Genomic DNA, 13,944 nt, shown 5'->3' with positions numbered 1-13,944 from the left:
ATTTTGGCAGTAAATGGACTTTTCAGCTTCAAAATCCAAATTAAACATGATTTTTCACTATATAAAAACTATGCCAAACATGCTCCTAGATGCACTTAGTGCTTGCTTGGATTAGCTTAAAAAGACAATTCTGCACCATATTACATAAATATGTGAAGGAATTTTTGTATCATAAAGTGTCAAAAGTGATTATTTTAAGAAGTTCCAAACAGCTACAGTCACATAACTGAAGTTTAGGTGTTTTCTACCCGGAACCACTTGGCTTCATATTGCATTTGGAGTGCAGAGCCATATACTTCCCAAGGCATGTGTTTTGGTAGAAATGCTGCCATGTGCAACACGTTATTTCCATCGGCATCCACATCTTCTATGAGGCTATCCCAAAGTGGGTGTTTCATTAATTCCCTCAACACGTGGGTTTGCCTTTTTTGTACTGCCGTATGTACAACGTTTCTCTTCTTTGGTTCTGTTTTGTCATATATCGCCACCGGAAGTCTGTCAAGGATTTTTTTCGCCAGCTCCAGCAGACCATACTTTGTTGCCACCAACAATGCTGTCGATTTATTGTCTTTTTTCGAGGATGACGACGACTTTCCTGCCAATGATAATTCATCAACAAACTCATCAGAAAATTCGAGTCCAAATCCGAACGAAAGGTTCTAGTATCCTCTTTCACATATAGGTTGGTTTACCTTGCCCATTAGTAAGATCTGTAAAATTGCTTGGGCCGAATGCAATCTGATTTTCGTTGTACTTATACTCAGAATTTAGCTCTAAAAGTTTGTCCATGATTAGCCTACCCCATAGATGTTTCTCTTTTATCTTCTTTATTGACCCTTTAGCCAAACACATGAAAGCCAAAGAAAAAGAAATTCATCAACAACACAGCAAAGAAAAAAAATGGTTAAAGCATCAAGATTATTATTGAGGAAGGGATATATATGAACCTAGCTTCGTCATCTTCAGGCACAGTTCTGGTGCGGCATCATGGATCTTCCTCAAAGAGTCAGATTTTCCTACCTCCAAATCTTTATTCTGAGTTTGATCATCAGTTTTCAGCTGCTCTACATCTAAGTCTTCAGTTGACAAACAATATACTGAGACAAGTCATAGCAATCACATAACTAATTAAATTATCAAGCATACTGGGATTTACAATAATACTTGACGAAATGTCATATTCTTACGCCTGTACAAGAGTCCTTGGAACCATGTTAGGTGTGCACCACTGAAAGCTGATGGAACAGAAGCAAGGACTTGAAGAGGCGTAACTCCTTCTTTGTTCTCATAGCTAACGATGATCTTTTCATCATCATCACCATAGAGATCAATTATATGATATGCCAGTCCTAGCCACCAGAGCAAGTTTACAAACACACTATATGTTAGAAGTTAGTTCATAAACGTTTCAGACTTACTATATATATCATGAACTTAACATACCGAAGTATTCTCTTTGAATGGTACAATGAAGAACAGTGTCCCCATTGTCCCTTCTCCAGAGTTCTGAAAACTTGGTTGTGGGGATCTTACTACAAACAGAATGAAGATACTGGAAAGTATCTCTGTGACCGTTAAGAGCTGCTAGGAAGAGAGGCGTCTCTCCCTCTTTGTTTCTTTTAAGAACGAGCCTTTCATCAAAGAGTAGTATTCGTTCACATATAGAGGTTGAGCCTCGGGCGGCAGCACAGTGCAAAGGAGTATCCTGTTGCTTATTCTGGGCTGTGATAATCTCCATGGCAACTTCTGGGTTGTTCTTCCAAATATCACCAATGAGCTCCATAACAATGGCCTCTGGCGCCTCAAGATTGATAGCCAAGTGCAGTACATTGTCTTCTGATTTGGTGATCTTAGTGGCATGAACATCTGGATGCTGCCTCATTTTCTCCACCACTTCATGCCAATTTCGTCCCAACACGTCTCTGTAAAGATTATGCTTTGCTTCCATATGAGAAGAAGCCATTGGTCCCCTCATACTGCTACTGATGTGGAGCTTGAAGTGATTGTTTTGGTGTGCAGCTAGAAGCAGAGAGAAATAAGTACGATTGCTAGTTTGAAATACAAATCTCCAGTCATCTTTGTCTATTTATACTAATTAAGCGAGGAAAGTTAACCAGTTGCTTTCTTATAATACAAGCCAGATATTATTGTCTTTACTTCCTGATCGGGTAACTTAGCTTTCTTATAGTACAAGCGGTATATAGAATGTTACTTTGGAGAAAGAAGAAAGCAGAGTTAACTGTTATTTGTTGTGACATTTCGTTGAACAGAAACACAAAGGGTAACAGACCAGAAGAATTGAGTGAGAATAGCAATTAACATAATGTAATATATTAATTAAACCTTTCGAAGTCTACGTTAATCGCAAAATAATGCTGATATATATATATATATATATATATAATGATACAGCAAAGTTTTGAAGCTCTACTTGATCTTAAATATAGGATCAACATGTATTAGTTAATTTTTTTTCATGGTTTCTCTTTGTTGTAATTTTTTTTTAACCCCTTTCTTGTAATCTAATCCTTGGTATTATTTATCATATCATTCCTCCATTAAAAAGGGAAAGTTAAATTTCTTTCTTTTGAAAAGAAAAGGAAAATTGAATAACACGTTTCTTTTCCTTCTCGTGCGAAACGTTTGCACTTTTTGAGGTAAAATCACTCACATTCATATATTTTAAACATATATTTTCCTAAAATTGGACCCCACAAAGAGAATACAACTGGAAATATCAATGAAAGAGACATTTTTCTGAAATTTAATTAATCATGAAATTTACATGAATATTTCGTTTTGAAATATAAAAGACGAAGAGATCAAGAAATTAAAACGTTATACAATTTCGTTAAAGTGTGCATAAACTTATGATTTGCGTCCGTATATCCAAGAACTGAGTTGATTGCAAATTTTCTGAAAAAAAATTTAAATATGGTTTGCATAATATATGATATAACAAAAGTTTTTGCGTACAAAATGATAATATGACTTTATCTTTTACACTTTTCCTAAAAGATAAAGCATTGAGTTTGAATGTCCACAAAACGAGTAATGTTGAGCTCTATTCATAAACACCCCCTTGAGTATGATTATCTTCTTCTCTCTCTCCCTTTTTTTTTTTTTTGCTAACGAGTGTGATTATCTAATAAACTAATGAACATTTTCATAAAAACTGTGACACCATTAATTCTAATTTATAGGGCTTTCTTAAAATAATACTCTTCTGGTCCTTAATGTAAGACTTAATTAATAAATTTGGGTAGATTAAGGATATTAGTTATAGTTAATATGATATAGATATATTTTTAAAACACCTTAATCATTTTTCTTAATTCCGTTATTTCCTCTCTTACTTGATTATTGTTGAAGAAATATTAATGAGTTTAATTTAAGAAAAATTGATAAATACATAAAATAAGTTTTATAAGTAAAACTAATATCAACTTTCAAATTAGATTTTATAAACATCAGATGAGTACAGTTTTTAACTGGTGGCGGTTCCAAGTTACCACACTTTATTTTTGTTTCATAGCGTTCCAAATGTGACTTTAGATGTTATTTTTATATGACTTTAATGATTTTGATATATATGTGTGTGTGACTTTAGTAATCACCCTTTTGTTTCTTTTTATTATTATTATTATTCTTTTTCTTGGTGTAAGAGAAATGATAGAAGATCCTTCAACGTCTCTCTCCTTGTCCCATCTTGACGAATAAAAGTAAACTCTTACATACGTAACATAGAAGTGTGTCCATATGGGAGCTATGTAAGTCTCAATTTTAGTGATTAATGTCATAAATTAATGCTTCATTTCCAAAAAGTAAATTTTGCAACAAATTAAAAATTAAAAACTTTCAAGATTTCACGTACAGGAACTCACAATAGAGAAGATAGATCATCAAACATAGCACAAACTTGATGCTTCTGGGTTTGAAACCCCGAGAAGAATAGTTGCCATGTAACTGTTGGGCTTGGCCCCTTTATTTCACCAAAAAAAAAAACAAACAAATATTGTAGAACCAGAAGAACAAACATGCATGGCTGCATCTAGCCACATAGTAACATTGTCTCCTACGTATCTTGGCCGAGGCTCTTTGGAAAGAGTGGTTCTGAGAAGATTCCAGTACAGTGGAATCTGTTCATAAGTGTACAGACACAGTGGAATCAACGCCAAAGCATAAGGGCTAATCTTATGCTTGATTCTGTGATCAAGTTCAAAGAAATGCGCAGCGCAGAAAGATACCAACATTGAGACAACAGATAGATAAAACGTAGTTAAGCCAAAACAAAGCTTCAGAGGCAAACTTCGAAGATAATCAACGGGTTGCTTTCGAGAACTGAAGACAGCCACGAAGGCGGCCAGGGAAGTTATAGAGGAACAGAAGGAAACCAGGCCAGAACGGAGAAAACGAGATGTCAAATGTAAGATGGCCTCGTAAGTGAGGTCTTCCATTGTCATCAGTGCCTCCTGGGACAGCGTACGATGTGGCGTAGGTGACACTGACAATGAGTGCTGCAACTATAGCGTAAGAACCAGGAGTGTCCTTAATCCATTCGTTGCTTTCCTTGAGAAGGTCCTTGTGCTGTTCTGCGAAGATCTCATCTGGAGTGTCTCCATCTTTGTTCTCCTGAGAACTCAGGTGAGCTGGCATGTTTTCTTTCACATACTTTAACAAGACAAAATTTATAACATGAACTAGTGATAATCACAATAAGAACAAGACACGTAAACCAAAATAACCCACTAAACTACATTATTAGGATAAGAGGAGTATCTATAGTTTTGTGTACCTTAAACCAGAGGGCTTCATATTGCATTTGCATGAGAGAGCCATGAATTTGACGAGGCATGTGCTGGAGAAGAAAGGAAGCCATGTGCAGTAAATTATTTCCGTCGAGGTCCACAGCCTCTACGAGTGAATGCCAAAGAGGGTGATTCATCAATGACTTAAAAACGTGGGTTTGTCTTTTTAGGACAGCCAAAAGGACTGTGTTTCTTTTCTTTGGGTCAGTTTTGTCATAAATAGCCACTGGATAAACTTCAAGGATTCTCTTCACTTCTGTCAAACCATTCTTTGTTGCCACTAACAACGCTGTCGATTTTTTGTCCTTCTTTGTCGCTGCTTCTGCCAATCAAATACAAATGGTTCATATATATTCTTGGAAAAATTGGGGATAAACCCCTCATTAAAAATTTATTTGGTAAATGGGACCTAGGATGATTGATTGCACAAGAAAATATCTGTTGCATACAAAGAAAGGTAAGTCGCATAAAGGGAAGATAGTTTGCACAAAAAATTATTGGATATAAGGAATTTATTTACACATAGGGAAGATACTTGCATATAAAATAATTTTATTTGTACAAAGAAATATTGTGTTGCACATCACATAAAGGAAAATCATTACATATAAGGAAAGATAAATTGCACACGAAGAAAGTTAAGCTGCACATGATGGAAGTTAAATTATACAAAATCTGTAGATCCTATTTGCTAATTAAATTTTCAATGAGGGATTTATCCCCAATTTTCCCTATATTCTTAATCAATCAAATAAAACTAGAATAAGTTGAAGAATTGCCTTTTATTATACCTTGCTGGTTCTGTTTATCCCCAAGACTCTCATCTTGGCTGTAATCATACTCGATCACAAGTTCGTTGCAGAAGCTCCTCCATGATCTGCCCGCTCCATACATGTTTTTCTTTCATTCTCCTTATTGATCCTTCAATTTCCAGACATGAAACCAAAAAGAAATTAGAGTCGTTAATTGATAGAGTATTCGTCAGCCAAGTGATTGTATTAACCACCATTGATTTGATTCCTTCAAAAAGTAAAACATCAACCTTGACTCTGGTGGCCTATTGTTGGATCATCATCAGCTCTCAACCAGACAGAATTTCCAGCCTCCAGAACGTGGGCCTCCATGTTTACCTCAATTCTCAGCTTTTCTACACCAACGTCTTTACACAAAGAGAGCCTTCACTTCAGTACTTTTCATTAAAAGCATAAGTGGAAATAAAAATGAATAACACAAAATCAAATGACTGTATTTGTACACGAGCTAGATAATAAATTAATGAACATTAAGAAAATTAGTTATTTATAATAAATAGGTGTTGTTATTATTAAAATATCCTTCATATGCATTAATAGAATGAAAATCTTTTATCATGTGCAATCATTATTAGAACTACTTTAGGAAAAAAAAAGAATAAATACAAGAGATAATGTGAATTGGGGTATTATATTTAAGATCAAATTGAATTTCTAACTCTTGTACTTAGGACTCAAGGTAGATAATATAATAAACATATACTGTGATTGAGAGCAAATGATACTCACAACTGTAACGAACTTTGTCCAACAAAGACATGGGAATACCGCTTTCGAAAGCAGAAGGAATGGAGGCGAGGACATGAAGAGGGGTAACTCCATCATTATTCCTAACACTGGCAATATTCTGGTCTTGATACAGATGAATGATCTCAAGTGCAAGATCTGTCCCAGATCATGCACGAATCATTAATATATATGCCTAGTTTTGCTCTCTGTGGTTAAGCTGAAATAATGGGATCATCTGATTTAAAACTCACATACCAAAGCATTCTCTTTGAATTGTGCAGTGAAGTATAGTGTCTCCATTAGCCCTTCTCCACCATGGACGCCATAATAATTCTGTGCTCCTGTTCTGCATCTTCCTGCAAACTGAATGACGATAGAGAAAGGTACATTTACGGCCATTGAGAGCGGCCAAGAACAGAGGCGTCTCACCTAGTTTGTTAGGTTTACAAGCCAAGGTTTCATGGAGCTGGAATATTCGCCTACATATAGAGGGACAACCTCGTGTGGCAGCATAATGCAGAGGAGTATCTTGTTGGTCATTCGTAGCTTCCAAGGTCTTGATGGCAACTTCGAGGTTGTTAACGTTGGTGTGTTCAATCTCAAGAACCAGGTTTACAACCTTGTCTTCTGGTGCTCCCAGACTGATCGCCACGTGCAGTGCAGTGTCTTCGGATTTGGTGATCTTCATAGCCTGAATCTGTGGATGACTTCTGTAAAACTCTGCAGCTTCATCCCATTTTTGTCCCAACACTGCTTTGCACAGTTCTTGCCTCCTTACCTCCATTTCTGGATTTCTCTTCTCTTATGTCTAGCCACATATATAAGTGAGTGTGTGGGTGGTTGTGCGTAGAGGTTTCCTTTCAAATTACTATATACAGACGTGATTCATGTCTTCTTTGATTTGAGCTTTCAAATGGTCACTTCCTTTTGGAAGGGGAAACAGAAGGTTTGCATTTATACTTTGCTTTGTTGTCACTATCCTGTTGCCCCATAGGTTACAATTACATAAAAATAATATGGTTGGTCTTGATTCCTTTATAATTAATTGAATATAATATAACATACACAGTTCAAGTGGGAATTTTAATTTTACACAAGAAAGTGACAAGCAACAAGCAACAATAACATACAACTTCTAGTTTCAATTATAAAACCTTATTTATAGACTACAAACAAAATCTTATAATTAGAACTGAAGATAGTACTAAATTAGTAAAAAGAAAATTCAAATCATTAAAAATTATATCACTTTGTCTTCCATTTTTCCCCCAAAATATCTCTATTTATTATAAAGGTTCCCACTGAGAAATAATTTTAATTATCTAATATATATGATTAAGGAGGATGGAGGTGTAATATTTTACAATGGCTGGCAAAAAATTTCAATATCTTAGAATAGGAATACAAATTTGATTACCGTAAGAAAGTTTCTTATTTTGATAAGGAAATTATATTTATAATTAAATTAGAGTAAAAAATAAAATAAAGATAAAACAATTGCAATTTATTTGTCTTATTACATCAAATCCAAAAATCTCAATAAAAAAAATATCAAAAAAATAATTGTTAAATTTCAAAATGACAAATCAGAAATTATTACAAAAATATGTTATTATTTACTTTTTAAGTTTAGTCATTTTCTTTACTATTATAATAACTAATACTGATTTGGAATTTTAAAATTCAACAGTTTTTTTTTAAATTTTCTTTAAAAAAAAGTTTACTGGACGATTTTATCAGGCAGGCAGAGCATCTGCTATTATTAAAATATTAATTAATCTTGATTCGAGATCTCACCTAATTTTTTTCTTTTTACAAAAAAGAGCACCGCTTTATTCCCTCGTATTATATTCTCATTTCTCATACCCTTTGTTTTTTTTTTTTTTGGCCAACCTCATATCTACGTTTTCTAACTCTCTTTCTTTTACCAGAGTTTTTAACCCTTAAGTTTTGTCTAGATTTATCGAGCAGAAACCCAGATCCGATCCCATCCATGGCATTCGGACCAAAAAAAAAGAAATATGCTTGCGGTCGAGGGGCAACTCAGTAATTGCACATTTGCTTTCCATGGCCCCTGCCCCTGGAGAAAGCCAATTCCGCGGAGCCACTGAAAATAACATACAAGATGCAGCTTTTCTCCCTTTCTCCATTGCCCATGTTTTCATACTCTCTTTCCTTGAAAGCTTTAGGGTTAATATCTTGTAATTTCTCCTCTATTTAGGGCTCTTTCTTCATTGTTTGTTATATCTTCCCATCTTTGTAGACATTATTATGTAAATACACTAGTTCAGTTCCTCCTCCTTTACTATAAATTCCAATCAGATTTTGATTTTGAATCTTTGAATTCCCTCCGTTTCCTCTCTGTACAGACAGACAAGTTAGATACTTTTCTTCTGGTTGTGTCACTTTTCTGAAACTCGGCATCGGTGAATAGTAACTAGGTCGGTGAAAAAGAGTAAAGTGATTTGGGTGTCTGAAAATCATTGGGCTGTCCAGAAATTGCTTCCTGGTTTCTGAAAGAGCTTGTAAATAATTAGGTTATTCTGCAGAATTGGTTGGGGTTATTCGAGTATATCTGAAAAAAATTTCTTATTCCTTGAGCTGGGAATCTCTAATCCAACTGTAGAAGAAGCAGACGCTGCAAGTTATCGAGCATGGCGGTTTCGACTATAGCTTTATACGGCAGCGCTCCAAGCAGTGTTTGTTCGACACCGCAATCCTGCCAGATCAATGGGCATGCGTCTGACTTAGAATTGGGGTCTCGATCTTCTTCGTTGTCTTCGAATACGGCATCCACGTCTCAGAAGTCATTAATGGGTGGCCTTTCCTGCTTGTTCTCTTCACCGACGGTTAAGCATGCCCCGTTATCGAGCTTATCTGGCGGAGGAGAAGAACTGGGCACTTTGAGCCACGACCGAGTGGAAGAATTGAGCAGCTCCTTTTCATATTCTCCGAGTGATTTTGCGGCTTGAAATTTGGAATTTATACCCCAAAATGTCTTTAGTTAGAACTTTTGGAGTTGTGATGGTTTTACCCTTTGAAGATCCTCACTAGTCTTTATGGCATTTCATCAGGTTTCTAATTTGAGCCACTTAAGCAAGCTTGCACGGGATAATGATACTGCTAGCAAATCAGCTGAGGCAGACCGGCTGCATACTGTGTTCCTTGCCATGGCTGATGCAAGAGCTGTCCTTATTAAATTGGCAGATCGGTTACATAATATGATGACACTAGACGCATTGCCATTAGAAAAGCAACAAAGGTTTGCAAAAGAGACCTTGGAGATTTTTGCATCTTTGGCTAATCGCTTGGGAATATCCAGTTGGAAGGAACAGTTAGGAAATTTGTGTTTTAAGTACCTCAACCCAGATCAGTACAAGGAGCTGTCATCAAAGCTGGTGGAGTCAATTGATGATGTATTGAAGACAAACAACATGGAGATAATGGAGACAAACAAGGAGAAAAAGCCAACGAGAGGCTTCAAGGGCAAAGCTCGACGATAATGCCTGTACTGATCACTTCGTGAGGAGTAAATGGCAAGGAAGGCAGCCAAAGGAGTGATGGAGAAGCAAAAGGAAACAAGTGCGGTTATAGCAAACAATTGAAATGCGGTGTTGGTAGATCCTACAATTGGTTTGCCCTTTTGGCTGTCATAACCCCCTGGGATTTGGAAGCAAGTCGCAAACGTAACACTGGAAATAAGCGTGGTGGCAACCATGTAATTCCCACACATTTTATCCACCCAGATTTCAGTTACTTTCAACATCCGACCGTGTTCCTTCTCGAAGATCATCCTTGGAGTCTCGCCCTCACAGTTTGGTTCATTCACGAAGTAAGCGGGCATAAGTCCCTGCACATACTGTGAATGAATAATGTTAATAATATACTATTTCTTGTCCTTAATATAAGAACTAGTTGATTAATTTGAGTAGATTAAGAAAACTTGTTAAGTTAATTATTTGTAATAAATAGGTATTTTTCTTAAAATATCATTGCTAATAAAGTGTATTAACTAGAATTATCATTATTATAAAGATTACTTTAGAAAAAAAAAAGATAATTATGAGAGAGAAAGTGAATTATGGTCTTATATTTATAATCAAAATAAAAATCAAACGAGCTCTTATATTATTAGAGATAGTATACGAGATATATATATATAGTTGCAATTTAATAATACGTTAGAGGTGACTCGCCCTTCTCATTGGCAAGGACTGAGATGCCTCGGCAACGTTGAATTATAATCAACGACAATTCTGCAAGTAGTGCCCCAAAAGAATAAAAATTAGCTGGCTAGTAGCCCTTATTTGATTAGATAGCTAGTTACTGCATTGGTGTCCGTACCGAAGTATCCTCTCCTAATAGTGCAATGAAGGATAGTGTCACTGTTGTTCCTTCTCCAATGCAGTGGGCTATCTTCACCGGCAGCACGGTGGAGAACGAGGAAGGCCTGTCGGTGATCCTGAAGAGCATGCAGCCAAGAAGAGAGGAGTCTCTCCGTTGTTATTACGCAACCCAAGATCTGCAGGGTTCAATATATTAATATTACAGTTGAGATTAATTCCCTTCAAGTAATGAAGTTGCACAAAGAAAGACATCATTCTTATTATTACCAGTGATTTGTGGAGCATTGTGATGATGGCAACACAGATGAGGAAAGGAGAGGCTGCGCAGTGAAGAGGAGTATTGCCTGTGTCATTTTTCAGTGACAGAATGTCTAGGGCTTCGTCATCTCCCCGCTGCTGGAATTTGATTGCATCGATCAATAGTTTGACAGTAGTAGTGTCCTCTGTCTCAATGGCGGCGCGCAATGCCGTGTCTCCCCACCTGTTGATCCTGCTCTTCTGAACCTCTGGATCATTATAAATCTCCACCACATGATTCCATTTTCGATTCTTCACTGCAAAACGCAGTTCCATTCCCTTGCTCATCATCAAATCGAGCGCTTCCATTTCGGAAACAAAACGGAACTCTGCCATTTCAAACTAAAACTGATTTTACGACTATCTTACGTGGGGTGCAAGGGATCGATGGATCGAACAGCAGGAATTAATTAATGATGACTAAGACCAGACGGAGCTTTGTGATGATTTATGTAGGCAAGCTAAAGCCGTATGATATCATGGCCCCATGATGGGAAGAATATGATTACTTTCGTCTCATCCGTTGGAAAGAATATATATTATACTACCTCCGGTCCTTAATATAAGTCCCTGTTTGACTTTTATTTTGGTCCTAAATATAAAACCTCAATCCACTTTATCTCTCATATTTATACTTTTTTTTTTAAAATAGCCCTTCTAACAATTATAGTTTTAGTCAATACACTTGATTAGTAAGGATATTTTAGGAAAGACAACACTTACTTAGGACAAAGAACTAACTCAACTTACTTCCTTAATCTCCTCAAATTAGTCAACTGACTCTTATAATTAGGACCGGAGGTAGTAATAACCTTGAAAATCTTCATGTGGGCCACTTTTTCATATATTCCAACCTGTCTGCAGAATTGTTTTGCTCATCAATTGTCTTCTAAGATTAACATAAACAAGCTGCACATCGGTGTGACTTTTAAGAAAAGAAAAAAGAGGGCTGTGCAATTCATCTTATCATGCAAGTTTCAATTTGAAGGTAAATAACACTTTACCATTAAATTTGAGTAGATTAAAAAGTTAGATGAGTTTATCAATTATAATAGATGTGATTTAATCTTCCAAAAATATCCCTACGTAATATTAAATTATATATTAATTTATAAGATATCTAAATTAGTTCAAAAAAATGATAAATATAAGAAACAAATTAAATGGATCGAGATGTTATATATTTATGATCAAATGCAAATCCTAACTAGTTCCTATATTAAAAATTAGAGGGAGTATCTTCATATGTATACTTTGTTTTTTTTTTCCCTTCCCATTTTAGGGGATATTTCAAGTATGAGTTTTTAAAAGTAAAAATAATGCTTATGCTTCCTGCCTTCAGTTCAAGGAAAAATAAAAGACACCTGCTTCCTTTCAAAAAGGAAAGAGAAAGAGAAAATTAAATGACACGTTTGTTTGTTTGCTTTTCGTGTTTCATACATGTTTTGGATGATTTTGGTTTTCTTCTTCTCTTTCTGTTTTTTTTTTTTAAAAAAAAAGATGTTTGTTTCTCTTTGAAAATGTTTCTTGTTTTGGGACCCTTTGATCATCATCTTCATCTTAATTCTAACCTCTTGTTCCCAGAAAGTAGTCATGATGCGAACCTCATCATTCATAGCAACAGAAAGCCAATTAAGTCCATCCCTTTAAGGAGTCAATGGATGATAAATATTCATTCCACCATGTCATATACCTTCTTAGGTCCCCCTTCATAACACATATAGGAGAGATGAAATTTTCCTTTTGTATAATTTCACATCATCCTGACTAACTATGATGTTATGGGGCAATATAATTGACCTACTCTGACAAAATCTCTTTAATAATTTTCGTGAACAAAACCAGGGTGAACTTTATTAAGCCTGCTGCACGGTACGTAATTTAGAGAGACATTTATTACATATTTTAATATTATAAATGTTGATAAAATAATGAGGAGTAAATTCTAAATTGATCGATGAGTGAGAACATTTAAAATAGACAATGACCCTCTTGTCCTGAATATTAATCCTAGTTAACTAGTTCATGAAAATTTAAAAAAATTAATTAAGTTGATTATTTTTTATTATCGTGTGAAAGATTCGAAGTAAATGGTGTGTGGTGGCTCTAAAATGAAAGTCCAAAATTAATCAATGAGGACAAGAATCAGGACGCGAACCCCGTGCTTGCTTTGATGTGGTGAAATTAGGAAATGGGTTCGAGTGCTCATCAAACATGATTCGGAGAGTACATATTTAATTTCGTTTTCGTCTAAAATAAAAATAATTTTTTAATTATTATTCTTTTCAAAAAATAATTTTTTATTTAAAAATAAATAATTAAAATTTTTAATTTTAAATATAAATGGTTAAAACCTAATGAGTTTGGGATTTATCACCTGAGTTGGTGAAATTGAATACGGAACGAGTTTCAGTGCGAAGTGGCTTGATGAGTATAAGGAGCTCAGCTCATCTTTCCTACGCACCGTTTCATTAAAGTTCAAAATGATCTTGACCGTTCGATGATAAGCGATCTAGAATTTGTCTTCTGTCTTCGTTCCCCCTTCTTCTTCGGCATCATCTTCATGCGCAGGTGAACACCTGATCAATAATCTCAGCAAGATGCTTCAGGAGGTGCCTATAGAGAGTAGGTTTGAAGGATCTTGCTTGATAGTTGGGGTGCAAAGTGCTGCGGCTTTCACTTCTCTGGCTTGAAAAATTCGTTGTCTTGATCTTTCAGAGACATTTTTTCTGATTCTGCTTCTGCTTCTGCTTCTGCTGGGACAGTTGCCGTTGGTATTTTTCCCTTTTTTTTTAATGAAAAGGCAAAATGCATTAATTAAGTAGGGATACAGATTTAAAGGTTCATTACACTAGAAAAAAACAAGACTACCCGAAGCAGCTACTTTAAAATGATCAAAAGTAAAAGTCTAAGAGCTGCAGAAAGTTCGAGACGATGACATCCCGTGATTGT

General features: G+C 35.6%; 2 protein-coding genes across 2 annotated transcripts; both read right to left on the bottom strand.

Annotated features, from left to right (window-relative positions):
• Positions 1-672: 672 nt before the first annotated feature.
• On the bottom strand, positions 673-1,963 carry LOC114737267 (uncharacterized). The gene is made up of 4 exons (XM_028925177.1): positions 1,444-1,963; positions 1,188-1,349; positions 948-1,097; positions 673-836 (listed from the first exon to the last, which is right to left on the bottom strand). The coding sequence occupies exons 1-4, from the start codon at positions 1,961-1,963 to the stop codon at positions 673-675; spliced, it is 996 nt and encodes a 331-aa protein (XP_028781010.1).
• An 8,010-nt stretch (positions 1,964-9,973) lies between these two features.
• LOC114737266 (uncharacterized) lies at positions 9,974-11,328 on the bottom strand. The gene is made up of 4 exons (XM_028925176.1): positions 10,963-11,328; positions 10,677-10,871; positions 10,107-10,199; positions 9,974-10,009 (listed from the first exon to the last, which is right to left on the bottom strand). The coding sequence occupies exons 1-4, from the start codon at positions 11,326-11,328 to the stop codon at positions 9,974-9,976; spliced, it is 690 nt and encodes a 229-aa protein (XP_028781009.1).
• Between the last annotated feature and the right edge of the window lie 2,616 nt (positions 11,329-13,944).

Source organism: Neltuma alba, unplaced genomic scaffold (genome assembly GCF_004799145.2).
Source record: "Neltuma alba isolate B1F8T4 unplaced genomic scaffold, ASM479914v2 tig00013420_pilon, whole genome shotgun sequence".
Taxonomy (NCBI): domain Eukaryota; kingdom Viridiplantae; phylum Streptophyta; class Magnoliopsida; order Fabales; family Fabaceae; genus Neltuma; species Neltuma alba.
This window is presented reverse-complemented; position numbering and strand designations above follow the sequence as displayed.